We start from the raw sequence: 27,991 nt of genomic DNA on the forward strand, positions 1-27,991 counted from the left end.
CGCTCCCGTGACGCCATCGCCGGGCGCCGGCAGCAGAGCGGCGTGAGGCGGGGGCGCGCGGCATGGCAGCGGCGGCGGCGGCGCGGCGGGGGCGGTGCCTGGCGGGGCTGTTGAGGGCCGGGGCCGGGCCGCGGGCGGCCGCAGGTGAGCAGGGACCGCCCCGCCGCGCGCCACCGGCCGCCACCGAGCCCCGGCGGGCGGGCAGGTTGTGCGGGGGGGGGCGGGCGGCGTGAGGGACCTTTCGCCTCCCCGGGGCTGCCCTCGCTGCTGTATGCGCCGGTCGTGTCTTGCGGGAGCGGCCTCGGGCCCGTGTGTGCACAAGCAGCGCCGCCTCCGTCCCGGGGGATCCCGGGCAGCCGCTCCACAGGCCTCTCGTGCTTTCGGCCACCGGCAACCGTGAACGCCCAGCCCTCGCGGTGGGGGGAGGCTTCGCACGGGCTCGCGTATGGCACACGGCGTGCTCGGAGTCACCTACTGGTTCCCATAGGGTATGCAACCTGTCCAGGTTCGTGTCCTGACTTACATAGGGTGAAGAACATCTCCAGGTTCCCATGTTGCTTCATACAGTGTGTGGAGAATGTCCAGGCCGTACGGCACGTCCAGGTTCATGTCCTGGCTCATACACGGTGTACAGTGTGTCCGAGTTCATCTCCTAGACACATGATATGCTATGTACAGTTGCTGGCCTATGGGGCATATAGTGCGTTCAGCTCATGCAGCACGACCAGATTCATTTGTTGGCTCATATGGGGTCTGTAGCATGTGTGGGTTCACATCCTGGCCTGTATAGGATGTGGAGCATCCAGGTCATGTAGCATTGGACATGGTTCATGGACATGGTTCATCTCTTGGCTCACTACAGCATGTATAGCATGTCCAGGTTCATGTCCTGGCTCGTGTAGGGTGTATAGTGTGTGCAGCCTGGAAGGCAGCAGAGAAGGCAGCAAGGTTGCTGTTCTCTGGCTGTTCCAGTTCCAGAGAACCATACACATGAGCCTGAGGGTTTGTGTTCCCCAGGGGTGTGCTCAGGATTCTACTTGAGACAGCTGGCAGGACTGAGGGCTGAGAAGGTGGGAACTCTGAGGTCCTGATGATGGAGTGCCCTGTCCCATCTAGGGCACAGTGTGCCAGTCTGGAAGTGCACTTGTGAGCTATCATCAGCCGGGGTGTGTTGACAGTTCCCGTGTGTCTTCTGCTCAGTATCTGCTAGGCTTATCTGTTGCCTGGCTCCTGATGGACAGGTTTGTAGGTTGTCAGTGTGGTCTGTGGTTTCCATGTGGGTTACGAAGAGAAAAATGTGACAGAGGAAACCATGTCACAAAGAGGGTCGCTGTCAGGGTCAGACTGTTAGATTTATTGTGCCACTGAGTGCTGCTTCGGTGTTTTCACAATTCAGTTCTTCCACCACAGAAATCCCCAGTGGTTTATTAGTGCCTGTGTCCAAGAGAGAAGCCACGCTCCTCTGATGGGATAGACAGACTCCAGCACAGCCAGAGGTTTATTCTTTAACCTCCCATTCGGGTCCTTCACAGAAAAAAATAGTGAGCAGAAGCTTTGTGGGGTGGAAATAAAGAGGAAGGCACAGGAGGTGGTGTCCTTCCACCTGGATGCAGGTGGAGATTCCTGGCTGCAGCGGCAGCTGGTCCTTCCCTCCGGCCACACAAAGTTGTTTTCATCTTTTCACATCATTTTCTCAGTTCAGAGTTTTTTCACATCATTTTCTCTTGGCTCTCACTTGCTGAAGGCTGAAACTGGTGCAGTTTTTGGGAGGTGTTTTGGGTTGAGTGCATCAGTCAGGGACTCTTATCTCCAGATTCACACAGAATCTGATGCCCAGCTGAGAAGCCTCTTCTGATGAGATCTGGGCTGGAAGCATCTCATTCCTCGTGCTCTTCTTCACAAGAGCATCCTCAGGCTTGTGACTGCACAGCAACCATGTTATGGTAATTTCTGCTGACCCAAATTCTCCTTTTTGTCTTGAGCTGGTTATTCTTTGTGCTCAATTCCCCACCCTAAATTTCTAATTGGCGTTTGGCTTGGCTCACAGCAGCCTTTTTCCCAGAAGCACTGTGTTTCCTGAGGGGATCAGGAATCACTGAGGCATCTGGCATTGAAAGGAGCCCCTGAGCCCACCGGTCCTTCCCTTTTCTATTGCATATTCTCCACGTGCAAGGGGGAACTGCCCTGTGGTCATACACACAGGATCACTTGGGATCCACCGAGAACTGGAAGCTGGAGAGTAATGTGGGTATCTGCCATCTTCTGTGGTGCAGGTGGGGCAGTGATGCAAACAGGAAGGTATGTGATAAAGCTTAGCAGTCAATTAACTCGATACAAAAAGACCTGATTTGCCCCAGCACATCACAGCACTCACCCGGAGCCAGAGCCATTCCTTCTTTAGAATTTGTTTCTTGGGCTCGTTCTAGGTGTCACTTTCCCTCTTAACTCAGCAGATGCAACTTCTGTGTGCTGATAATTGTGGGTTTATATCCAAAACTGCCTGGAGCCTTTCCCTGCTGGCCAGGCAAGGGCTCTGCAGGAGGCAAACAGTCTGAAGATGCTACAGCTTGCGTTTAATGAGACTTGTCTCTATCTGGCACAGGATGGGATGTTAGTTATGGATGACAAGACCAAACATCACACAAATCCACAAGTAACTTCTGAATTGATGGGTGGTGCTTTATTACTGTGCTTTAGAGGTCGGGGGACAAAACCCCATGAATATATCAAAAATTATAAATAGCTGTGGTTTCTAGAGTTAGGCGGTGGTTATGGGCTACAGGGGTGACCTGTGTGTTGGCTCCAGAGCCTCTTTGCCTGGAGATCTGATGGTAGTTAAGGTTAGCACAGAGCTGCTCCTGGCCTGTTTCTCTTGGATCCTGGAGTCAGGGAGGGAGCAAAATTCCCTCTTCTGTTTCTGCCGGATGGAAAATGTGTGTGTGCATACATACATGTGCAGAATTTTCAGAGTAACCTACACTGAGCATAAAATGAGCATAAATAGGTAAACCCTGTGTAAATACGTAAATAAATGAGTGATCCCTGGGTTGACTCAGGCTGACTCAGCCCTCTCTAGTGCTGGATGGGCTGGAGAGCCACACGGTGAGCTCTCTGCTGCTCTCCACTCCAGTCTCCCAGGCTGTTTTCCTTGTTGCTTTCTCAGATGAGCCCAACAAAGGCAGTCGAATGAAAGATAAAGAACTTGTCCTGTGATAATGCGGCAGAACTATTTGTGACGCAGGGAGCGAACAGTTATGTGTGTAGGAGGTGTTCAGATGCATTAGGAACTATTTGTGGGCTCTTTTCTTTAAGGGCAGAATGACTGGGGAGTAATTCAAGCTTCTGGCTGGAAAAGTGGATCTTGAATCAAAGCTTTCTGTGAGGAGGAGGAAGAAAGAGGACTGACAACCTTCTCACTCAGCTCTTTGGGATGAGGTGTAGGAGCCAAAAGTACTGTTAAAGCTCAGGGGTTTGTGTTCATCTGAGCTGGAGGAAGAGCCCAGCCTGATGATCTGGAGCAGCAAGACCTGTTCTCGATGACTGTACTGGCTGTAGAACCTGCTGAGGTGGGCAGGAGGTTTGCGGAGCACTTGTGAAGGGAGCCTGAGACCTCCCAGGATGAGCCAGAGGATGGAGAGCGGTGTTGGTGAAAGGGCTGGGATGCAGAGTTCACTGCAGAGCTGTGACAAGGTGGAAGAAGGCTCAGGAGGGAGCTGAGCTCTCCTGGTATGTCAGCTGGACTGAGGGGCTGGGGACAGACACAGAAGCTGTTTCCAGGGAGATCACAGTGTGCTGGGGGACTCTGGCCATACTAATGGTTCTCAGTTCAGTCTTTGGGTGAGTTTGCACCCATTCATCTAAAGAAAGGACATCTTGAAAACATACTTGCAGGCCTGCTGTGTAGGGTTTGCCTCCTTTCCTTGCTTTATGGAACAGCTTGCAAGCACAGAGTGAGGTGTAAGAAAAGCGTGGACTTGTCACTCCTTCCAGACACTTGCTGCTTATCCAGGTTCTCCCTGCTCAGACAAGACCATCCTGGTTGCTTTATGTTCGTCGTAGGGTTGGGGAAGGCAGATTGCTTCCCACCTCAGTGCAGCTGCATGTTCAGATCCACACCCTCCAAGCTCTCTGTCTGGCACAGGCCATTCTCACTACAATGCAGAAACCACACCAAGAACTTGGCTTTGAACAGAGCTCTGTAGTGCTGCAACCAGTCTTTCAGTGGCCAGGTTTGGCTTTGTTTAATCTCTCAACAGAGGAGGCATCTCCTGGAGGTGCAGGCTGCCTTGCACTGAGGTTTTGTTTCCACGGGCAGTGATGTGGGAGTTGGAGGTGTTCCCTGTTGTCTTCAGCTTGGCCAGGTAACAGCAATGAAAGCTGCGACCTGCCTCTTCCTCACTGGTTAATTTATTGTGAGAGCTGTTCATGGTCATCTTCTGGCTAGAATTTTAATTCAGAAGAGACAATCTAAAGTAGCACTTTGCCTTTCTTATGCAGCAGACACAATGCCGGAGGAAAATGGTGCCTGGTCCATTGGGAGGGAGCTTCAGTCTTGATCTGCACTGCAACTCCCCATGGGATTGGTTAAGTGGGACCTTTAAAGAGCGTTCCTGTTTGCTGCTGGTATTTGTGGTGTGTACTGACACATCTTCAATTGTGTCTTCTAGCAAAGGGAGCAGCATGTCTCCAACGACAAATAATCCATCATGGGAGCCTCTGGTCCAACATTCCTGCCACCAGCATTTCTGCTGTCCGGACGTACAGCACACAGACAGCAGAGGAGAAGGAAGAAGAGCCCCTGCACAACATCATCAGCAACACGGAGAACGTGAAAGGTGGGCACAAACACAGCTGTCTTGCGGGAGCACTCCTGGGATGCAGGCAGACCAGGGACAAGGTCTGGGTGCCTCTGTGTCCTGACTGTGAGGGTTAGCTCTCTGCGGTAGTGTTTCCACCTCAGGCAGAGGTGCAGGTATTGATCGCTGCATCCTAGCTGCAGTCTGAATCTGTATTGCACCATCACCTCCCCAAAATTGGAATGTGTGAATCAGAATGGCCTTCACTGAGAAATAAGGCCACTGAGACTGCCGGAAGAAGTTGCATCTCTGGGTTTAGCCAGGCAATTGATGGCCACACATATGCGTAGAGGCTCCACAGGCATTAGAATTTGCCTAAAAAGAGACTTCTTGTCCCAGAAGCAAGCTGTGCCTGCCCAAGTCATTGCTGTGGATCATAGAGATCTAATGAGAATCCTAGTGTCAACCTTTTAGTTAGAATTAATTGTTTTGCACGTCTCCAGGGAGAGGTGCTTTAAAGCGAAGCCATTTGAGTTACTCAAGTACAGAAATAGCATCTTAACTCTGTGCTCCCATGGTTTTTCTGGCAGGTACTTTTGAGACTGCCAGGCTGGGTGGCCTGCAGTGGGGCTGATGCACTGCTCCTGCTGCTGTTCACACCCCAGCTTCGCCCCTGTCACTGGGGAATATAGATTCTTGCCAGCAAGGCATGGCAGTGGTGATGTGGAATCCATGGCTTTTCCCGTGTTGCTTCAGGATTCTCTAATGCCTCTGGCAGGAGAAAATGCCATTTTTAAAAGACCAGAGGTGGTCTTTCAGCTGAGATGTTTTGTAATGGTTCTTCTTCCCAAAGAAAATTCTCTTTCTGGGCACAGCTACCCACCTGCAGACATGGCTGTACGTATGCACACCCTTGTCTGATCCAGAGAGACATTTGAGAATCTGCCTGTTTCTCCTTAAGGCTCTGAGTATTGTTTGGGCATGAGAAATGCTACCTGGCTGTAGAAGCTCTTGGAGCAGAGCTTTTACAGATGGTTCCCTTGAAAACTGAGTCAAGGAAAAGTATGGAAGGCAGGCTAAAAACCATGGGAGAGGGTGACTGGGAGAGCCACACATTAGGAACAAGTGGAATCACCTTTCACTTCTCATTCACTGATTGCTTTGCAGCCCAGACAGGGTAACCAATGTGCCAGTACCACAGGCTTTGGCTGCCTGGAGGTTTGTGTGCCAGGAGCTGAGGTTCAGAGGCAAATTGTCAGCTTGGTAAAGCATACTGCCTCATAGGCAGCATGTTGTCATCTTTGTTGTCATCTTCTTGGAGGCTGCAGCTACCTATGTCCCATCCTGCTTCAGGCTTTCATTCCTGGGAAGCTGAAGTAAGTGGTAAGACTGCAGTTTTGCCTTCCTGCCCAAGAGGACCCTGGCAAAATGCCTTAAAGGTGTCTTTGTGATTTTTTTCTAGGTGCAACCTCTAAACATGAATTTCAGGCTGAAACAAAGAAACTGCTGGACATTGTTGCCCGTTCCTTGTACTCAGAAAAGGAGGTGAGGCACCCACTAGTTGCTGGTAGATTTTCCGTTGGGAAAGCCCTGTCTCTGTCAAGGGGTACCTCCAAAACAGTGGAGCTGGGACAATACCTGCTCAGTTTCCCAGTGAGTCTTGGCTGTTGAATGACATTTTCGTAAGACACCTTGAAAATGTATTTTCAAAGCAATTTGTAGGTGTGGCCCGTGACTCTGTGAGCTCAGAGCCTCTGCACTTTGATATTGAGTTCAGACAAACTGTTCTCCTGGCAGATAATGGGAAATGCAGTTCTTTTGCTAGTTTGTGAGTAGGCAATGATTTCCCAGGTCTCTGCAGTCCCATGCAGTGGACAAGGCCAGGCATCAGGGTCAGGATGTGTCTCATCCCCAGGTATTTATCCGGGAGCTAATCTCCAATGGCAGCGATGCACTGGAGAAACTGCGTCATCGGCTGATGGCAGAAGGGAAGGCCTTGCCAGAGATGGAGATCCATCTGCAGACAGACAATGGAAAGGGAACCATCACTATCCAGGTACCTCCCTTTGGTAGTGGGAGAGTGTTACTCCCTGGGGCTCTCATCACTAGCCTCTCTGCTGTGACAGATCAGTGGAAGCTGAGTGGCAGCACAGTCCTGTGGGTTCCCAAGCCTGTCTGAAGAAGTGTTCTGTCCTCAGCTGGACTCTGGTTTGTGAGGCTGTAACCTCAGAATTTGATGAGAAACCGCTGATCTGTCTGCTCCCCATTCGTCCCCACAGGAAAATTTGCTGCTCCTTCCTTCCCTACGAGGAACTACCAGTACCCTTTTTCCCAGTACCTTATCTGTGCACTTCCCAAGTTGTGTGTTCATTTCTCAGTGGTGGAAAAGTTGGGGGTCTGGTTTCATCCTGACCTTTGGGGAGGATTTCCTTCACCTCCTTAAGTCTGAGGTGATACCTCCCATTGCTGATGTTTTATCTCCTGCTCCAGGACAGGCCAAGTCCAGCAGGTGCTAAGGTTCTGCTCTAATGTACAGATGGGGCTATATACGTTGTGGCAGTACCATGGCACTTATCTGTCCTCCTTTCTGCAGCCCTGGTTTTGATTATTCCCTCTGGTGACAAAATGCTTAGCAGGGTGGGGACAAGCAATGTCAGCATGCTCACCTGGGGGCCTCAGTGTGGTGAGTGAAAGTGGAGCTGGTCCTTCTCTCTGTACTTTGATTGCTCTTCTTTGTGGCTGTTGTCCAGGGTAGAAGGCTGAAGTTCAGTTTTGGTGTTTTCTTGGCAAAGTTCTTAACGCAAAGAAGGCAAACTGGTAACTTTCCTTGTGAACCAGTATCACCCATGAGAGACGTGCTGTGGAAAGTGGAGAACGAGGCAGAGAGCAGTGTATGAGTGAAGGCTGACCACAGCAGGTCCAGGAGAGCCGTGGCACAGGCAAAGCACACAGTGGTATTTTTCACGTGGGACAAAAGCACGGCTGTTAGAGGCTGCGTAGTTGTTTTATACTAATGTTTCTCTGCAGAACAAGCAGCTGTGGTTGCCATGGGGAAGTTGGTGATCGTCAGTGGGCAACACAGCCATCAACCCAGAGATTCTCAAACCGTAATGCAGAGCCTTTGCTATTCCTATCACACCTGACTATTGCATTTTCTTAACTGCTGTGTAACACCAGTTCTTTAACCAAGCTCTCGCTTAGCCCCAGGCAGGGTGGCAGTCCTGCCTTGCACTTGTCCTTCCCTTTTGAGACCATATTGGCCTCTGACTCCATCCAGACATTCTTACAAGTCGTGCCCTGTGACTGTGGAAGCTGCCCCCTTCTTTGGCAATTTGGTTAGGGAGACCTGTTTGCTCGCCTTGCAGATAGGGTGCATTTGACATCAGACCCAATTAGACATGTTAGGGATTGCTCTTTTTATAACCCCCTACCTGGCTGCCTGTGCATCTTTAATGCGATTAAATGAGTCTTAACTAGGAAGCTTTTAGCTGCAGCAATTCTGCCGTGAGAAGGGAGAGAGAACGGTGCTACTTCAATCTCTTTTAATAGGTTTGCTTCTCAGTGCCTAAAGCTCCTTACCTCCAGTGAAGGGTTTATTTATAACCTCTTGGAGAAACATACTGCAGATGATGATTACTTTGAACAAACCTCATTCAGAACATTTCCCTACCTTACAGGAATGCTGTTTTGCTTTCTGTACCCAGTAGGACCCACCAAAACAGGGGCAGCAGCTCCCTCACATGTGATCTGTAGGAATGGTCACCCCATTTGTTTTCTTTCTAAAAAGGCCCTGTGGTCTCGCTCTCACCGTTAGGTCCTTCTCCTCAGACCTTCATGCTGCTCTTGGCCTCTGGATCTTCTGCATCTCTTCTTTCTCCTTCCAAGCCCTGTAGCATTTCTTTGTGTCTCACCAGTTGAGAAAAGGCAGATCTGTTATGTGTGATGGCCTCCATTACAGGCGTGTTCATGGCAGGGATTATTTAGCTCTAGTAAAGGACTATGTTCGTCTCTCTTAAGTGACTGCAGTTCTGCTTACCTCTCTGCCAGGACTGAATTTCAGTCCCAAGCATAGCAAGACTCAGAATCTTAAAACAATGTCCTCATTCAGGGATGTTCTTCCTAAGCATTGCCAAGTGTTCTATCTGCTAAGGGGGAATGTTCACTGTCTAGTTTACTGGATTACACCACATCAGTTCCTTCACCAAAGTCCCGTTGTTTTAACAAATTCCACTGTGTCCTCCACCCCTTTGGAAACTGCCTCATTCTGTTTCTAGGACAGCTCCATCTGGTAGCAGCCACAGCCTGCGAGGTCAGATCTCTTCAGAAAATCCATTTGAAAATGTTAGGGGTGCGTTTGCAGTGAGGACAGATCTGCAGAGCTCTGCAGTTCTGCAGGCTGAGGCTTTCCAGACATGTTTTTTTGACCCTTTGAGGTGGGAACAGAGAACCCTTTAGAGACCCAAAACCTGTGACCACAGATCTCTCCTTCAACACCTGCACAAGGCTCCCCTGGCTCGCTGGTGACAGGCGCTTGGCTGTGGTGGTGTCGGTGTTACTCTGCACAGCTCTGCCATACTGCTGTGTGGTTTTGAGCTCAGGCACTGGAGCCCTGCTCGTTGTTAATGCTCCATTTAGGGCTAGGACAGTGCTAGTAGTTTGGAGGAAATTGTTCACAAAGCTCATAGCTGCTGCTGTTGCTGGGTGCAAGAGTGTGGCTGCTGTTTTGACACGGGTAAGCGGCATCATTGCTGCCAGAGCTTGGGCTGCTCAGTTCTCTTTGCTGGGCTTTCTTCTCGCTGTTGAAGTCATCCAAAATCGGTGCCCGTGAAGCCACAAAATAACGAGTTTGCTGTATTTGGGAGGAGTTAAAATGACTGCAAACACCACTCCCCCCTGCAACAGCTCCCTGCATCACTGAGCAGATCTCTCCTGGAGTTATACAGAGTCTGCAACAAAGCTGCAACGGGGCTATCCTGAGGCTCTGATGAGGAACTGGAATTCAGCGGTGCAATGCAGATGCACCCACATGTCCACCAAAGCTTGGTGCAGGCAGGGAGCCAGTCCTCCTCCATGCTGGGTTGTGTTCAGCTACCAGACTGCAGTAGGGGGAGGGTTACGTCCTTCTCTTTGTGCAGCACTGCAGTATCCTGCTACTTGGGCTTGAGGAAGCTGGGGAGCAGGAGGTGGACAATAATGCAGATGGAGATGGAGGGGTAAAGCTGCCTGTACTTCAACAAGCCTTAGGTGGAATTAGGTTTATAGAAATGTGCCACTGATTGCAGAGGAGCATTAGAGCTTCCAGTTGTTGCATCATCTTTAACAAATAAGCCAGGGAACCAGAAATACAAACATATCAAATAACCTGCAGCCTAGGAAAGGAAGTGCAGAATCTTTTCTTCCTCTTCATGCCAGAATAAGAGCATGTCACCTTTTAAAATGGGAAATGCAAACTGGATAGAAGGAAGTACTTTTCTGAACAGTGGGTATTTAGACCTGGGTGTGGGGAGGCTGAGCCTGTAGCAGTGCTCAGCATTGTTGAAAATCATGTTAACACAAGGTATTGGAAGGAAAGAGAACCTCAGGCTCTCTGCTTTGGACAGCCTCCATGTACTAGGCTGAGAGTACTTTGTGTCTGTATGCTTCAGGAAAGGGAGAAATTCTTTACTGTGAGGGTGGTGAGGCACTGGAATGGGTTGCCCAGAGAGGTTGTGAATACTCCATCCTTGGTGGTGTTCAAGGCCAGGTTGGATGAGGCCTTGGGTGGCATGGTTTAGTGTGAGGTGTCGCTGCCCATGGCAGGGGGGTTGGAACTAGATGATCTTAAGGTCCTTTCCAACCCTAACTATTCTATGATTCAGTCTTATTGTGGCTTTTCTGTTGGGTGTTGCTGCAGATGCCGTATTGGTTCTAAACCAGAGCACTGCTTCAGTGCGGCTACTGTCCTGGTCTTGGGAATTTTAAGTTTCTTTAAGCAAGGTATTTAAATAACAGGGGGTCACTTGCTAATCAGACATTTCATCAGTTGGCGAAAGCAGCATGTCTTTATTTTATAATACAGTCGGTGCCCCGCTGAGATTTTGCACTGGAATATGTGATTCAAGCATTCATGTTGCAGGAAAGCAAAATGAAAGACCCAGTAGCTCAGACACATTTAACTACAAGCATTCTTTCAGATGCAGCCCTGGCAAAGGCAGCAGTTAATGGCTAGTTAATGGATTATTAGGTGTAACGAAGCTCTGAAGTACTTTAAACTGGACTTGGGTAATGAGCAAAGATGTTACATTACTGAGGTTATTGTTTACCAGCTAAAGTAAGAAATCTGTGGATTTAAACTAGAGTTGTTCTGTAATTGTGCACAGTTGGTTTCTGCTTTATCAAAAAGTATGGTAGGAAATCAAGAGCTGTGGACTGACTGATTTGATGAGACTGATGGTTGGGCTGAAGGTGTATTTACCACTTCGTCAAGGAAGAGGGAGGCCCTCAGGGCTGCAGAGCAAACACGGAGGATTTTACTGTGGGAGCCCTGAGGTGCTGCATGCAGGACAGTTCTCCCTCCACCCCCGCCGTTGTTACACAGAACAGCCTCTGTTTGCAATGTCCAGCACCCACACCGCAAACAAAGGTTAGAACAAAGTGCAGGGAAAGCACAAAGGTCCTGTGCAGTTCAACAGCAGGCTCTGCATCTGCAAGGGATTTACACACACAAAGGTGCTAAAAGCAATGTTCAGCTGCTCTCTTCAGGGTAAATATTACTTAGTGTAGAAGTGTAGTTCAATGAGTTTGGCTGTAGAGCTCTTCAGAAGATGGGGTGAAGGTCCGTGGCCTGTGGTGTCTGCATGCAGAGGGACGGGGCAGTAGAGGGGGTGGTTCAGGGGGAGGCTGTTTACTCTGCACCCTAAGAAGTCCCAGAAGGGAAATTCAACCAGGTGAGTAGGTTGTTGTTCTGCTCAGTAACAGAAGGGCTTCTGTAATTAACCTTCAGCTAATGAAGTGTCAGCACCCCGAGTTCTGTTTCATGGTACACAGTGGGGGGTTTTTCCAAGCTGTGGAGAAGCATTTTTGCACTTTGAACATACCCATCACACCTTGTAATTTGTGAAGCCCCGTGTACAGTTTGCTTCATGCTTGTACGAGTGACTCTCCTGTGGCTGTTTGCAGCCTCATGAAACTTTCCACACACACTGAAGGCAGAAGGAGAAAGTGTTCCAGGGGGTTGTGTGATGGCACGGTGGTTCCTGATGAAGACGTGAAGCAGCGTGCGTAGCAGGGGGCGGTATGAGACTGGCAGTGGAAGTCCCGCCAGCTCCTTCCTTGGATTACATGGAGCTGCCAGCTCTCCCGTCGGCCCAGCCCGAGGTGGGCTGTTCGTGGCAGGTTCATTTGCCTCCCATGGGCCTGCTCTGCAGCAAGCCGAGCTCTCCCGTCTCTCCGCCGCTTTATTCCCCGTTCCCCGGCGCAGCACCATCTGGTGAGGGGAGCGGAGAAGCGCAGCAGAAAAGCCGCAGGAAGCGCGTCCGCGGCCAGAGTGGTTTGAATCCTGATGGCTTTTCCCTCGCAATCCACCCAGGTGTTTTCCTGCAGTAGGAAATGTCTGCCTGGCCAGGATCTCCACTGGCCACCTCAAAGGACTTTCTGCCTTCCCCGGCAGCGGCTTGGGCTGTTGGGGGAGCAGAGTGCTTTGAGCCATGCTCTTTCTTTGTTGCGATTCACCCTCATCGAACTAGTCTGCAGGAACTGCCATTAAACATTTTGCAATAAGTTTGGCAGGGCGTTTGGAATTCAATAGCCAAATAAATTCATGGGTAGGGATATATATTTTTTTAACATACTGGAATTTGGAATGACATGCTGTGCTATAAATAGGAGTGGATCAGAGGATTTAAGAGTTCTTTTCAGGGTCTGGCATGAACAAAAACCTGAACCAGATGCTGAAAACTTTTCTTTCTGGCTTCTTCTTCCCTGGGGGAAGGGACCATGTCAGATTCCTGAGATTTTGCCATAGCCTGTTTGTTTTTCCTGGCTTTTCATCTCCTGCTGCTGAGATCTTACTGGGCATCATCCCTCTTCTCAGCCAAGTCAACTGACTGGCCTTACGGTATTTAATCAAGGGAAGGGTGTTGCTGCACTGTGACTTGGGGGGCTGCAGAAAAATGTCTTACCCACATGGCACCTCACAAGTTGAGCAGTTTGATCCTTCAGCGGAGTTAAACACTGTATTAGAAAACACATACTGACATTAACTTACTTTGCTAGTAATAAGCTCAGCAAATGCCCCACATGGGTGGTAGAGGCATGCTGTGCTAGAATGCCCTCTGGCATCTCACCTCCGAGCCATCTATCAGCAGCCAGCTCTGCCCTTGCTCATTTTGCTGACTCCTGCACACTGAATCCCACCCTGCATTAACACCACTGGGAGCATGTTGGCCATTCCGGATGTGCAGGCTGCTGACAGCTGCAGTAGCTGTGCTCACCAGTACTGGAGTAGAGCTGAACTTCTCATGTGAATGAGAATCACCTTTCGCTTGCCTCATATTCACTCCGCTGCCGCCTCACGAAGTGGCTCAGAGAACCTGTAAGAGTAGCTTCTCCGGTGTTTCTGTCAGGTAGAGAAGCTGCTGGGATTTGGGGAGGGGAGTTTCAGAAGTGGCATCCTGGGGAGCGTTAGCCTGCCCCTTGCTGCTGTGCAAGATGTGTATTGAGAAAGTCTGAAAATACATTGGACTGCAAAGTGGGAAAGATTTTTGTTGGGGTCCTGTGTGGTCATTTCTAGCTGCGGTTTGCTGTTAACAGTGTTGTCTTGGGATCATGCAAATATGAACAGATGAAGCTGCAGCCCAGCCTGAGGCTTGCTGCAGCCTTTTGAGGATGTGCTGCTGCAGGGTCTGCTGCCTGAGGGGCATGTGCTAGCAGCAGAGAGATGTTTGTTTGCACCAGCAATGAAATCTGGATTAAAGCGGTGATGACAACAAACTGTGTGCCTTCAAAGCCTGGACAGAGCACTGTGAGGTGTTGCTGGTGTTAGCCTGTACCCATGGGCACTGCAATACCCAGTGCTCAGGGACCTGGGCATTGACAGCTTCATAGTCAAGTCTTGTGGAGCTTAATGTGAGGGGGAGACAGAGTTGATGGAGATCAGTGAATGTGGTGCTTATAGACAAGGGTCTGCATTACCTTAGAGTTAAGGGACTCGCCACTTTGCCACAGATTCCTGGTATGAGAGCATCGGGTCCCCATCTGCTTCTCACAGCCTCCCTTTTGGGCCTGTTCAGGAATGGAAACTCTCTCTGTACATACACGACACCTGGCACAGAGAGGCTGTGACTGAGTTGAGATCTGTTCCCAGCACTGTCCTGTGCCTGTCTTGGCATGGGTTTGTCTTCTCTTGAGAAACAGCTTGAGTCTCTGAGCTTTCTGAAAAGCTGCCTTGGAGCTGTGCGCGTTTTCAGTCCACTGTCCTGACCATGAACAGGCAGAGTCACAGCTGGAAGCCTGCTCTTGCCTTTTCCGCTCAGCTGGCTGGGAGAGAGTGGGAGTCAGAAGTTGTTTGGGTGCTGTTTGCTAAAGCAATGCTTTTCTACTGATATTTTTGCTACAATTGCCATTTGTTTTCAGGACACAGGGATTGGGATGACCCAGGAGGAGCTGGTTTCTAACCTCGGTACCATTGCTCGATCAGGCTCAAAGGTAACTTGGGATGAGGCATCCCTTTTCTCCCCCTTAGAAAAGTCATCTCCAATTACAGCCACTTTTGTTCTCCCAGTAATTTCTCATTCCATTTTGTCCCTTGGTCCCTGACCCAGCTGTGAAATTACACCCCTCTTGGAAGGTGAAACCTACCTCTGGAGTCTTCTAGCTCTTAATGGTGTGTGCTGTGGTGCTCAAGCAGCACTAATGGGCCCTGTGTGTAATGCTGCTGCACCTGGCTGCCCTCGCTCTCAAACACCTTCCTCCCTAGGCCATCATTATGGAGGGGCACATGTTGCCTCAGCATTCACCCACTGTCCGGGGGGCAGCAGCTGTGCCCCCATAGATGTACCTGATCTTGTTTTTCATTGCTAGAGTCACTATTTTAAGGTTTCATGCTTCTGGTTGACTGAGCCATTGCTTGTTTTCCTTTACTGCTAGTGGCAGTGCCCTAAGCAATGCTCCCCTTTTCCAGAGGTGCAGTCCTCTGTGGGAAAACCCTTTTCCTTGGGCACTGCCCTCAGAATACTGAATGTGGAAGTGTGGGATGAGGCTGGGCTGCTGGGCTGGGTACCTGACATAGGGCTGCATCAGGGCAAGAGGAGCCCAGTCAGAGGGTGGATTGCAGCCTCCTGGTGGTACCTTTGGTGATTTATGTCGTCTTTGTTCTTCTAGGCTTTTCTAGATGCTTTGCAGAGCCAAGCTGAAGCCAGCAGTAAAATCATTGGCCAGTTTGGAGTGGGTTTCTACTCAGCCTTCATGGTGGCTGATAAAGTGGAGGTGTTCTCACAGTCTGCAGAGCCAGGGAGCCCAGGCTACCACTGGTCATCAGATGGGTAAGGCTGCAGAATGGGATGGAAGCATGGCAGGGCTGAGCGCAGGCCAGGCACAGACTGAAAGCTGTGTGAATCAAAATGGGGCTTGTGTTGTCTTTCATGACCACGCTTACTGGTTTAGATCCTGCACAGCTTATACATCACAACAAAGTGTGGCCAGATGTGCCAGGGTGAAAACCACAAGGACAAACTTGCTTTGTTGGAGCAGGCATGCTGTGGACAAAGAGAGTACCTGCCTCTCCTGTTCCTTCCCTGCTGGCAGGCAATCATCTCAGCAGTGACCCAAACTGGAGAAACAAATTTAACCTCTTTGGCCTAGTCATCCCCTGGGTTTTTGCTCGAGGGCACCCATGGTAGGCAGGGTTTGTGCCATGCTGTGGCTCTGTAGGCACAGGTCTTCTATGGGTCAGATCTGTGTGCTCATCCTTTGCTTTTTGCTTGAAGTTGCAAACATCAGTGACAGCAAAGCTGTGGACTGCTGGACCATGTTGAAATTAAAGCTTCTGGGGTTTACAAGCTTTTCATTCCCTTAAAATCTCCTAGGAATAAAGAATTTATTGTTATTTAAATTCTTGAAAAAGCATCTTGTAACTGAGACATCAGACTGTCTCAGGCTGCCGTGCACTGCAGTCTGTACTGCTGTACACCTTGAAGGCTTGCGTGTCTGTCATCACTGCTGCTGGCTCTGCCCTGGGTCAGTGTGCCCACCAGTGTTTGATCCCCGTGTGGCATTCACTTAGCAGTAGGGTATGAGGGGTCATCCAGAAGGGGCTGTCTTCAACAGAGTACAGCTGCTTTTTGTTGTAACCAGTCACTGCATCCTCCACTGGAGGTATGAACAATGGCCCACAAACAAGTCAGAGCTGACAGGTGAGAAGGCAGGAGCCTAGGTGTTGCAGTCACTGTAGGAAATGTAGGAGAGGAGCTGAAGGCTAGGCTCAAACAGCCTGAACTTTGTTTCATTTTCAGTAGAGCTGCTGGTGTCTTTACAGAGAAACACCGAGCGTGCTGGGTGTGGAGTCTCTGTAGGAAAGACAGCCACATGTTCGGGAGGGCTTCTCAGGGGCACAGAGAACATTCAGGCATTCCCAACTTTGTGTTTTCCACTTGGCACTGAAGTATTGTGTGCTCTTAATTTAATAAAACATTTTTATGTCCTATCATGGGTGTATCTGAGCCACAAAATGACACAGGGTCTGTTTCTAATCCTAGTTCAGGAATGTTTGAGATTGCAGAAGCATCTGGTGTCAGAACTGGGACTAAGATTATTATTCATCTCAAAGAAGACTGCAAGGAGTTTGCAAATGAAGACCGAGTCAAGGGTGAGTGGAAGAGGCAAATGCTGTTACGCTGTTACCTGCTGAGGGGCTGTGTGAAGTCTGTTGGTGCCCCATGAGTGGGAGGTGCATTTACAGCATTTCTCCTCTCCTGCAATACCTTTCATCTGCTCTTACTGAGGAAATTCTTAACTGTGTGGTTTTCATATATGCAGCTCTTCTGTGTCTTCTTTCTGTTCCAGAGGTGGTGACAAAATACAGCAACTTCATCAGCTTCCCACTGTACCTCAACGGAAGAAGAATTAACACACTGCAGGTGAGCAGGAGGGCTCTTGAGGTCACTTGTGGAGGTGAACCACTGTAATCCCCCACAGGAGACAGAAAACAGCATAAAGCTGCTGCTGTCCCTGGAGATCAGGAGGATTGTCCAGGACATCACAGACCCTGCAGTGATGATGGAGTTAGAACAAAAGGAGACAATCTTACAATCATAGAATGGTTAAAGATGTTAAAGATCGTCCAGTTCCAACCCCCTGCCACAGGCAGGGATACCTTCCACTAGACCAGGTTGCTCCAAGCCCCATCCAACCTGGTCTTGAACACTGCCAGGGATGGGGCAGCCCCAGCTTCTCTGGGCCACCTGTGCCAGTGCCTCACCACCCTCAGCTTAAAGCCATTCCCCCTTATCCTATCTCTACTTGCTCTTACAAAAAATCCAGCAGAAGTCGTGCCTGGAACTGCTGATTTGCATTTGTTGGAGAGAATTCCTGTAGATTAGCAAAGCAGTTCTTATTTACAGTTATCTTCTGGATCTTCCCTTAATCAGAATTATTATTTCAATGCTTTATAATACTTATTCTAACTATTCCAGCCAGGTGACATGTTAGCGGTGTGGGGATTGCTCACTGGTGTGATGACACCTCTTGCCTCAGTTCTTTGTCCTTCAGCATGGGACAGCCAGTGCCAGTGAATGGTTGGCTTTCTTGGTGGTTCAGGTCACAGCCTGATCTTCTTCACAGCTCCTAGCTGAGCACTGCTTGATGCATTTTCTGCCCACTTGCAGTTATATTGCAGCCAGCTCTATTTTAGTCAGTAAGTTCTTGGCCCAGTTGCAGGAGTTGGGTGAAATTAATTATCTTTAAAACAAAAAACTATGAATCATTTTCATCTGGCATCTCCTTTTCTGGTTGTTTAAAGCTTCCTTACCTAAGAGAGCAGGCAGAGAGCATGTGTGTGGGTTTTTTGGTTGCTGGAATGTGGCACTGAATGCACAAGCTTTCAAGCCTGCACTTAAATTCATTATCATTTATCTAAGGTTCTGTAATTGCTGTTATCAGTCACTGATATTTATTTGGATTCCTGTGTAACAGTGTTTCTGTCCCAGAGACTTTCTACCTGTTTCCCTCAAGTTACAAAACTAGAAATAGACTTAGACAGCTGTTTGCACTTTCTACCTTGCAATCAATAGAACAGGCTCCCTAGAGAATAGTAGTAGAGCAAGGGGTGCTTAATAGAGTCATGTACTTTTATCTTCTTATCAGAAGGTCTCTTTTCCCTTGGGCTACAGCAACAGCTTTATTCTCATTATGCTCCTATTTCAGGTCTTTGCTTTATCCAAAATCTTGTTCTTCTGTTTTTCCATACATTGCCATCAGTTCACTGTAAACAGAGCCGTAGTTAGTTCCTTGCTGTGGATTTTCCTAGATAAGCTCTTGAATGCATGCCATGTAGTGGACTATGTGGAGTTAGAGGCTTTTCTGGTGTAACTGTAATAACTGTAGCTACAAGTAAGCCTCTGGGGAAGCAGCACTTTATCTAACTACAGCTGCTGCAAAGCACATTAGTACCAGTTGAGTCCATAATCCTACCTGTGACCCTGCAAACCCTCCAGGACACTTGTGTGAGCTGGAAATGTTACGAAGCCACTCGTGGAACAAGGCTTTGAGGTATAAGAAGCTTTAAGGAGCATGGCAGCATGGTAGGGCTACCTGGGGCCTGAATCTCTTGGATTCTGGTAGGTGGAGGGTGGGCTGGATGTTTGCATTGCCCTCAGTAATCGCTCTGTCATTAGGGCTTGAGTGGCAGTGAATGGCAGTGAGTGACAGTGACTGTAGTGGGCTTCACCTGGCTGGGGACATAAGATTCTTAGTTGATATCCAATGCCTGTTAAATGTGCAGAACCTCCCATGTCTTTGCTAGATGCTGGTCTTCTGCTGAGGTACTGAAAACTTTCATGTGATGTGAGTGTGGGCTGAATGCTTCAGAAAGCCTTGGAGGGTTTAGAGGAGCAGCAAGTGGAAAGGGTGGCCACTGGAAAGGACCTGATCTGGAGCTTATGACTTCAGCTCACATGTTGGCACATGAAATGGTACTGCTTGAGCACTCTGGTCCTGCAGCAAGGATGGCTGAGTGGTTTACAAAGCATCTCCTGAACTGCTCAAAACAAACCCATGGAAAACAGGCAATTTGGGAGCTGCTTCACAAGCACTTGGCTGACCTTGTGGTGGGACGATGGAACCATAGAATCAGCTAGGTTAGAAAAGGCCTTTAAGATCATCAAGTCCAACCATTACCCCAGGACTGCCAAGTCCACCACTAAACCATGTCAATAGTGATAGTGACCTCCATCAGGGAGCTGGCTGGTTGAAACAGACCCACTTAAACTTTCACTTTTCTTTTGTTTGCTGGTCATGCCTTGAGATGCTTGACCAGTGCTGCCAGTCAGCTGAGCTGTGGTAGCTGTCCAGGATGCTCTTAGCCAGTAGCAAGTGTGACGCAATGGGAGTTAGCCAAATCCCTTTTGTTTTGGCTTAAACAAAGCTGCCTGATGTATGTTGCAGGGCCACGTCTATGGGAATTGACCTGAGATCAGCTGAGAAGCAGTAATTTGTTAGTCTGTGATAATGTGCCTGAATCACAGTACATCTCACTGTACTCGGGCTATGCAGAGGAGTCTGTTTGAAAGATCATACTTTCTTGCTCCAGCATCCTGGAGGGAAAGTATAACTCTGAAAGAGCCTTGAAGTGTGAGGCCACAGGTCTTGAGAGCTGATGGGAATTCATGTCCATGCTCCTCCACAGGCACTCTGGATGCTGGACCCCAAGGACATTGGCGAGTGGCAGCATGAGGAGTTCTACCGCTTCATAGCGCAGGCTTATGACAAGCCCCGCTACGTCCTGCACTACAAGACTGATGCTCCCCTCAACATCCGCAGCATCTTCTACGTGCCTGAGCAAGTATGTGCCGTTCTGTCCAGGGAACAGGGGGACATCTGCCCAGTTCCTCTGAAGAGAATAGGAGAGCTCCTCAGGGAAAGGAGGCAGATAAAGCTGCAGAATGACAGGGAGAAATATCCAGTGTGGCATCTCTGCAGCGGACTGAGTGCCACAGGATGGTTATGGGGATACTGAGCCATGACAGGAGCAGGGAGATGGCTCAGGTAGCTCCCTAGGGAAGACAGCCAAGATTTTGGCTCTCATTGGATTCAGCACTGGTAGGGAAGACCACAGTATGACCTGCTCAACTGGTGCAGCCACAGAGATACTGCAGGGTAATGTGCAACTGGGCGCCCTGCAGTGTTGGTGTTACCCTTTTGTCTCTTGTTGCTGCAGAAACCATCCATGTTTGACATCAGCAGGGAACTGGGCTCCAGCGTTGCCCTCTACAGCCGCAAAATTCTCATCCAAACCAAAGCTGCAGACATCCTGCCTAAATGGCTGCGTTTTCTTAGAGGTGTGTGCTGGGACCAGGCATAAAGGGCTGTGGACCATAGCTTCCATGGGGGTTGAAGCAAGGGGCTGCCTTGCCTTCCTCCTACTGGCATTCCTGCTTATCTCACTGTTCATGGGTTGCTCTTTGTTCCAGGTGTTGTGGACAGTGAGGATATACCCCTGAATCTCAGCAGGGAGCTGCTGCAGGAGAGTGCTCTGATCAGGTCAGTAAGAGGTAGACCTTGTGGATTGCTGAGGCTCTTCCAGCTTCTTGCTGGTTGAGGAGGGGACATTGTGGGATAGGTAGAGGCACTTGGAAAGGCCCAGCATGTAAACTGCAGCATTTCCATTCTTGAGAATTTCTGTAGTCTGTGAAGTGAGTTGTTTCTCAGCCGTGTTGGTCACATCTCGAGGTTTGGGAGCAGTGTCCTATGTCATACAATCTGCTGCCACCTGCTTGGACCATTTGCCCTTAATGTCCTAGGCTGCCTTTCAGTATCTCTGGTCTACAGCAGTAACAGTGGATTTGCTATTTAAAGTGTCTGGCCTGCACCACCAAGTGGTTTGGAAAACAAAACCAAAGCTGTCAGTACTAGGGAGCTAGGCTGTACTTCAGTGTCACCATTATTTATGTATAGGTCTTCAAACAGCACCTTGTACCTCTTGTTTCCAGACTTCTTTCAAAGCTTTGCCGCACTCACACACACATTTGTGTAAAACTGAGTGCCAGCCAGCAGGGTTTTCATTTGGTGCCAAGGCCCAGCAAAGCTGACTGCCCACAGACCAGTGTCCTCTAAAAACTCCTTAGATCTGAAGTAAAGTTTTTCCTTACTTTTTGTCCTTCAGGTCCCCTCAAACATCTGCCACTGTTGGAACTTGATGGAAATACACAAGTAGGCTTTTGCTCCTTAACAGTGGTGATGTTACCTTGTGAAGTTTGATGGCTAACTTTGTATTCTATGGCTAGAGAAATGCCTCTGTTTTCTCTATAGTTGGCAAATAAACCCAGTCACTTCACAGTTGATTTTTAGGCCTTCAGAAAGCGTTCCTCCAAGCATAATCCTTTTATAGCTGTTTCCCATGTGTAAGGGTAGCTGTGGGAGTGAGGCAGATGCCCTGTGCGTGGTTGGTTATGTACAGCAGCATCACTGAGTCACGAGTTAGTGAAGATTTGAGCTTCAGCAGTACTTTTGTAGCATAGCTCTAGCTATCTCTCCAGCCCAGGAGCTGCTCTTGACTGAGATACAAAGAACAGATGTAGAGCCATGAGGGAGAGGAGACAGTGGACCCACAGTTTCTTCTTTGTCATCAGGTTTGCAAATGCATCTCTCAAACACTGCACAGGGAGAGAGATGTTCACCTAAAACCTCTTGGTCTAGCAGCTATCTTTAGAAAGAATTATTTCTGCTGCAGGAAGCTCCGAGATGTTTTGCAGAAGAGGTTGATCAAGTTCTTCATTGACCAGAGCAAGAAGGACCCTGAGAAATATGCCAAATTCTTTGAGGACTACGGAGTATTCATGAGAGAGGGGATTGTCACAATAGCAGAGCAGGATGTCAAGGTATCAGGAGTCCTGAAGCACTGCATCTGATGGGAAAGATTACTGGCTTTCCACTACTACTGTCCTCTGCCTGGATTCCCATTTCCAGGACAGCTTGACCTACATCCTGTCTATGTCACTTTTCTCCCTCTTTAATACTGGAGCAGGAAAGAAGGGACTTGGAGTTCCCTGAGCCTTTTTACATGGCTGCAAACAGGCCTGCATGCTACAAAGGGAATTCTTGGGCCTGGGAGTGGTCAGGTAGAGCTATAATTGCCTGCCCCCAGCTCACAGGAGCATATTTCTTCCAGGAGGACATAGCAAAGTTGCTACGTTACGAATCATCGTCCCTGCCCGCAGGCCAGCTCACCAGCCTGACTGACTATGCCTCCCGCATGAAGGCAGGGAGCAGGAACATCTACTACCTTTGTGCGCCCAACCGGCACCTGGCTGAGCACTCCCCGTACTTTGAGGCCATGAAGAAAAAGGACATGGAGGTGGGTGAGCAGTGTGCCAGGGGAACACCCTGAGTTGATGCATCTGTGGTCATGGCTCACCTGGGCCTCAGGGCTGAGCAGGGCACTGAGGCGTCTGACAGACCCCGCTACTGCAGTGTCTTTTCCCATGCTCCCTGTCCCACTCAGACTGGATCCTGCAGCATGAGGCCAGGAAAGAGCTGTCACGCACTGTGCAGGCTGTTAGTGCACCTGTCTAAACCTTCACTGAACCGCGGAGCAGGAGCCCTGGAGCTGCTGTGCAGGGCTGGTAGTGGTATTACAAGTGTCCTCTGCAGGCAAGTGGCCCTTTCAGGATCAGAGGCAGTGCTGGTTCTCACTTACCATGGGGCAGCAAGACTCGTTTAGCTGCAGACCTGCCACCCATGGTAACAAAGCCCTCCAAGGCTTTGCTTTCATTTTCAGCCCTGAGTGATAATCATCATGGGGTTGAACCTGCTAGTTTCCTTGTGATGATCTTGCTGTTTGGTGTGGAATTGCCTTAGGAAGGAGGAAATGGTGTTATTGTCCCAAGCAAAATGTGGTGGTGTCCCTTTTTTGGCGCAGGTCCTGTTCTGCTATGAGCAATTTGATGAGCTGACACTCTTGCACCTTCGGGAGTTTGACAAGAAGAAGCTGATTTCGGTGGAGACAGATATTGTGGTTGATCACTATAAGGAAGAGAAGTTTGAGGAGAGCAGCCCAGGTATCGTGATGCTCCCCTGCTGCAAACAGTCCTGTTGCCCTGTGCCAGCCAGTGAGGGTACACCTCCTCCAGTCCTTGTGCAGCTGTTAAGCATGCAAGCAAGAGCACTCCTTTCATCCTGCCATTCTCATGCTCTGAGGCAACTTGAAGTTCTTACAAATCCATTTCATCCCATATGAACAAAATTTAAGCAATTTGGTAATTTAAACAGATGGAGTGTTATAGGTGGAGTTTCCATGGTTCAAGTTTAACAACACGCACACATCTGGTGCCCTGGCAGAGACAGGCAGGCACTGGGAGGGCATGAGCCTGCCTGCTCTGAGTATGGCAAGGTCTGGGATGAGGGCATATACATGGGTGCCAAGTGGTGCTGCTTTCCCATTTCCACAACAGAAAAGTAAATAGAAGTATGAAATGGACTGAGCTTGGGGATAAAGCTCACTGTCCATTGGCACACTATAGGCGCATGTTGAGATGTGCCCTCTTTCCCCTGCCAGCTGCAGAACGTCTGACAGAGAAAGAGGCTGAGGATCTCATGGCCTGGATGAGAAATGCCTTAGGCTCTCGAGTCACTGGTGTTAAGGTAGGTATTCTGTGTGCGTAACTGAGTACAGGAGATCCATGGAGGTAATCATCTAGAGGGAAAAGATGGTGGTTGATTGGGGATCTGCTGCCATAGATTTTTCCTGAAATAATTTATGTGCTTCATCTCTGTATATCATATATAGTGATATATGTAAATGATATAGGTGCTGGCATTTGTCATTTGGATGGTCAGTGTGGCAGTGGAAGGACCACATCTTGCTGTGTCCTGGTTTAGCAGTAGCAGTCATTTTTTCTACTGGTGCAGTGCTGTGTTTTGACTTTCGACCTGGGAATAATACTGATAAAGCCGATGTTTTCAGTTGTGGGTCAGAATGTTTACCCTGACCAAGGACTTTGTGAGTCTCATGCTCTGCCAGGGAGGAGGAGAAGCCGGGAGGAAGCAGGGACAGGACACCTGACCCAAACTAGCCAAAGAAGTATTCCATACCACAGCACGTCATGCCCAGGATGTAGAACTGAGAGTTCCCGGAAGGGCTGGATCATGGCAGGGTGGGGGTGAGGTACCGGTCGGTGAGCGGTTGTATTCTCTTGCTTGTTATTTCCTTTATCATTATTACTATTAGTGGTAGCAGTAGTGATTTGTGTTATACCTTAGTTATTAAACTGTTCTTATCTCAACCCGTGGGAGCTGCATCCTTTTGATTCTCCTCCCCGTCCCTCCAGAAGCGGAGGGAAGAAAGGGGGGGGGGGGGGGAAGTGGACTTCGTGGTTCTGATTTACGGCCTGGGCTTAAACCACGACAGTTCTTTTTGGCGCCCAACGTGGGGCCCGAAGGGTTGAGATAACGACAGATCTGACCGGAGTGTGTCTAATCGTATTTGTGATAAGCATTCAGTGTTTTAGATTAATAGTCACTCGTCACAATGCTGATTTATTGGCTCTCAAAGTTGTTGTTTTTGATCTCACAGTCTCAATATGCCGTAGGTTACTTAGAGCCGGTATTTGCTGTGTTGGTGTTTTTCAAGTGTGGGGCTTGGGCTAAGGTTGTTGTCTCGTTGTATTTTGTAGCAATGACTTGTAATACAATAGAAGGATTGATCATGAAACTGATCTGGCTTGTGTTCCCAGTGTGGTCACCACCTTTATACTTTGGGAGGTATATAATACAAATGCTTAGCAACTATACATCTTTTTTCTCCTTCCTGGGTGGTCAACCTATGAAGGAGACATTCTTTTACCCTCCCAGTGCCCCTCCCAGACCGTTTACAGCATCGTTTGAGAGTTTTGAAATTTTTGAGTGGCCTTTTAATATTGTTGAGACCTGTTTGCTGATTGTGATGGGGGTCACCATGTTGGCACGCATACAGAGTGTGTTTTGTCCACAACCATTACGTCTGATCTCAAGAGTTAAGCAGAGTCGGGTTTGGGTCTTGTCTGGGGTTAGACGACAAAATAGGGGGACCAAGAGATTTTCCCCAAGGCTGGACAGCCATGAGTGTCATGGTGTGTGGGACAGCATGGGCGAGTATCTAATCCACTGGGCCCCTCCAGTGCTTTGGAAGCGTCGGAGATGGAAGGCAGCTGTGTGGAGTCCCCAACGACAAGTTGCAGAGACTGCTGCAGGGGAGGGTGAATTATTTTGAGCCTGATGGGCCCATGGCACTTCAGGCCATGAGGGCAGAGATGCAACATAGAGATGGACTCATGATCGAGGGGTGGACTTTGCAATGGGCCTCTCCTGCTCTGAAAGACTGTTACAAGTGATGGTATATTGAAAATGTGGGATCTGAGCATGACATGAATGGTATGGAATAAGGGGTGGATACTGTCCTGGTTTAGCAGTAGCAGTCATTTTTTCTACTGGTGCAGTGCTGTGTTTTGACTTTCGACCTGGGAATAATACTGATAAAGCCGATGTTTTCAGTTGTGGGTCAGAATGTTTACCCTGACCAAGGACTTTGTGAGTCTCATGCTCTGCCAGGGAGGAGGAGAAGCCGGGAGGAAGCAGGGACAGGACACCTGACCCAAACTAGCCAAAGAAGTATTCCATACCACAGCACGTCATGCCCAGGATGTAGAACTGAGAGTTCCCGGAAGGGCTGGATCATGGCAGGGTGGGGGTGAGGTACCGGTCGGTGAGCGGTTGTATTCTCTTGCTTGTTATTTCCTTTATCATTATTACTATTAGTGGTAGCAGTAGTGATTTGTGTTATACCTTAGTTATTAAACTGTTCTTATCTCAACCCGTGGGAGCTGCATCCTTTTGATTCTCCTCCCCGTCCCTCCAGAAGCGGAGGGAAGAAAGGGGGGGGGGGGGGGGAAGTGGACTTCGTGGTTCTGATTTACGGCCTGGGCTTAAACCACGACATGCTGTAATGAGCAAAGCCCATTTTACTGCTTAAGGCTCAGGTTACCAGAACAGGTTTGTGACTTTCTTGCCTGAGGACTGGAAAGTCTTATTGGTAAGAAGTGCTTTGGGTCCAGCTATGAGCTACTGCCTGTGGACCAGTGGGGCCATTTGGGCCTCCAGCTTTCCTGCTGGTTTAAGCAGCTCCTGTGGGGTGGGGATGAATCATGTGGAGGCTTGGTGTGGATCTATGCTAGGGAGACTCTGAGTCCTTGAACCTCCCCCACATGCACTTTCCATCTCGGCACCGATGGCTGGTTCTGCCGCAGGTAACTACACGGCTGGACACCCACCCTGCCATGATCACTGTGCTCGAGATGGGGGCTGCCCGCCACTTTCTGCGTATGCAGCAGCTGGCCAAGACCCAAGAGGAACGTGCCCAGCTCCTGCAGCCCACCCTGGAGATCAACACCAGGTAAGGGGAACAGTACTGGTGCTAGGCATGGGACACAGCAGGCTTCCTGGGGTGGAGGCAGAGAGGAGGCAATGTAAGGCTCCCAGTTAGCAGAGCTCTCCTTAAGTGCAGCATGTGCTACAGGGCTTTAATACGTGAGCCTGCATGGCACAGTTGACATGAGCCACCCACACAGGCTATGTCCAGCCCTCTGGGGTCCATAAGTATTTTAGGACAGGGTAGGAGAGAAGAAAGAAGCCTTAAGAGCAGGAGCAAGAAATCGTTGGAGCTATTTTGGCCTTTAGGTAGAACCTTTTTTTGTCCCATCTTGTCTTAGCTGCTCATTCTGGAAGTAGATTTCTCATTGTGTCCGAAAATACCCAGTTTCAGTGTTGCGCTCTCTCTTCCAGGCATGCTCTGATTAAGAAGCTTAATGAGCTGAAGGACAGTCAGCCTGATCTGGCCCAGCTGTTGCTTGATCAGGTGAGAGCCAGGCATTCTCCAGAAGCAGCACCATTCTCCCCAGAGCCAGCTTGCAGACCATGTGTGGTGAAGCTCTTGTAGTGGGCCAGAATCACATGTTCCCATGGTACCCCACTCTGGGTATTCTTGGTATTTGTGGTCCATGTGTTTTCCTATCCGATGGCCTAGAAGATGTACTTGGTTTGGGCATGCCAATCCTGGAGAGCGACACTCCCTCCCTCCCCAGCTCTCATGCAGCTTGCTCTTGCTCCTTATTTAATGCTTCCTTCTCTTTTTCAGATTTATGAGAATGCCATGATAGCAGCAGGGCTGAATGAGGATCCCAGACCAATGGTGAACAAGCTGAATGAACTCCTCACCAGAATCCTGGAGAAGAACTGAGCCACAGAAGACTGAAGGATGAACTCTGTGCTGATCTCTCCTCCCTCAAGTGCAGTCACTCTGTCAACTATTGGCAGCATCTGCTTGCAGGCCCTGTGCAGTGACGGGTTCACGGGGCAGAGGGCTGGGGAGAATGGAGGGGACTTCCAACCCTCCCTGCACAGGGAGGAGCCAATATTAGAGCATATGTCATCAACCTGTGCAAAGAGCCATGGTCTTGGGAACAAAATCCAGAGGCTGCTGCTAAAACAATATACCCACATTTCTGACACAAGCCTGAAGAGTCTCAATTCATACTGTAGTTTCTAGAAATGGCCTTTAACCAAAACAGATATTGGCAGCAAAAGTCCCAGTTAAGCCTGTGAATGCAACCCCCCCAATCCGCTGCATCCCTGTGCACCACTGTGCTCTGAACAAGCACTGACAAAGTTAATTAATTTGTTAAGAAACCCCCACCTCTGACCAGGCAGGAGGACTTTGCAGCCATGGAGATGGATTGCTGCCATTAGCAGGCACAGAGACTGTTGGTGAAGTATGTCAGTATAAAGATCACTGAGCTGCTGGATGGTTGAGTTCATCCTGGTCTTGCTGTGGAGAAGGGGAAGTAATTGGGAAACAGCTTTCCAACGTGTGGCTTTCTGGAGAGTCTCCAGGGTTTTTGTCTGTTCTGTGGATAAACTGCATGTCCAGCTGATCTGTATTTATGACAAATAAACTCCTTTTCCAGATGCCTCTA

General features: G+C 49.3%; 1 protein-coding gene across 1 annotated transcript; it reads left to right on the top strand.

Annotated features, from left to right (window-relative positions):
• The first annotated feature begins 23 nt into the window (after positions 1 to 23).
• TRAP1 (TNF receptor associated protein 1) lies at positions 24 to 27,991 on the top strand. Its single transcript, XM_080617569.1, has 18 exons — positions 24 to 144; positions 4,668 to 4,835; positions 6,259 to 6,341; positions 6,712 to 6,852; positions 14,409 to 14,480; positions 15,156 to 15,316; positions 16,529 to 16,638; positions 16,836 to 16,909; positions 19,675 to 19,830; positions 20,206 to 20,326; positions 20,459 to 20,528; positions 21,718 to 21,865; positions 22,156 to 22,341; positions 22,906 to 23,044; positions 23,542 to 23,627; positions 26,267 to 26,412; positions 26,802 to 26,874; positions 27,154 to 27,991. The coding sequence occupies exons 1-18, from the start codon at positions 63 to 65 to the stop codon at positions 27,253 to 27,255; spliced, it is 2,118 nt and encodes a 705-aa protein (XP_080473695.1). The 5' UTR covers positions 24 to 62; the 3' UTR covers positions 27,256 to 27,991.

Source organism: Psittacula echo (assembly GCF_963264785.1).
Source record: "Psittacula echo genome assembly, chromosome: 5".
Taxonomy (NCBI): domain Eukaryota; kingdom Metazoa; phylum Chordata; class Aves; order Psittaciformes; family Psittacidae; genus Psittacula; species Psittacula echo.

Excerpts from the sequence above, each read along its gene's own strand:
- TRAP1 (XM_080617569.1), top strand. The coding sequence starts at position 63 with ATGGCAGCGGCGGCGGCGGCGCGGCGGGGGCGGTGCCTGGCGGGGCTG. Across the intron at positions 4,836-6,258 it reads CAACACGGAGAACGTGAAAG|GTGCAACCTCTAAACATGAA; the intron begins GTGGGCACAAAC and ends ATTTTTTTCTAG. Across the intron at positions 14,481-15,155 it reads TTGCTCGATCAGGCTCAAAG|GCTTTTCTAGATGCTTTGCA; the intron begins GTAACTTGGGAT and ends TTGTTCTTCTAG.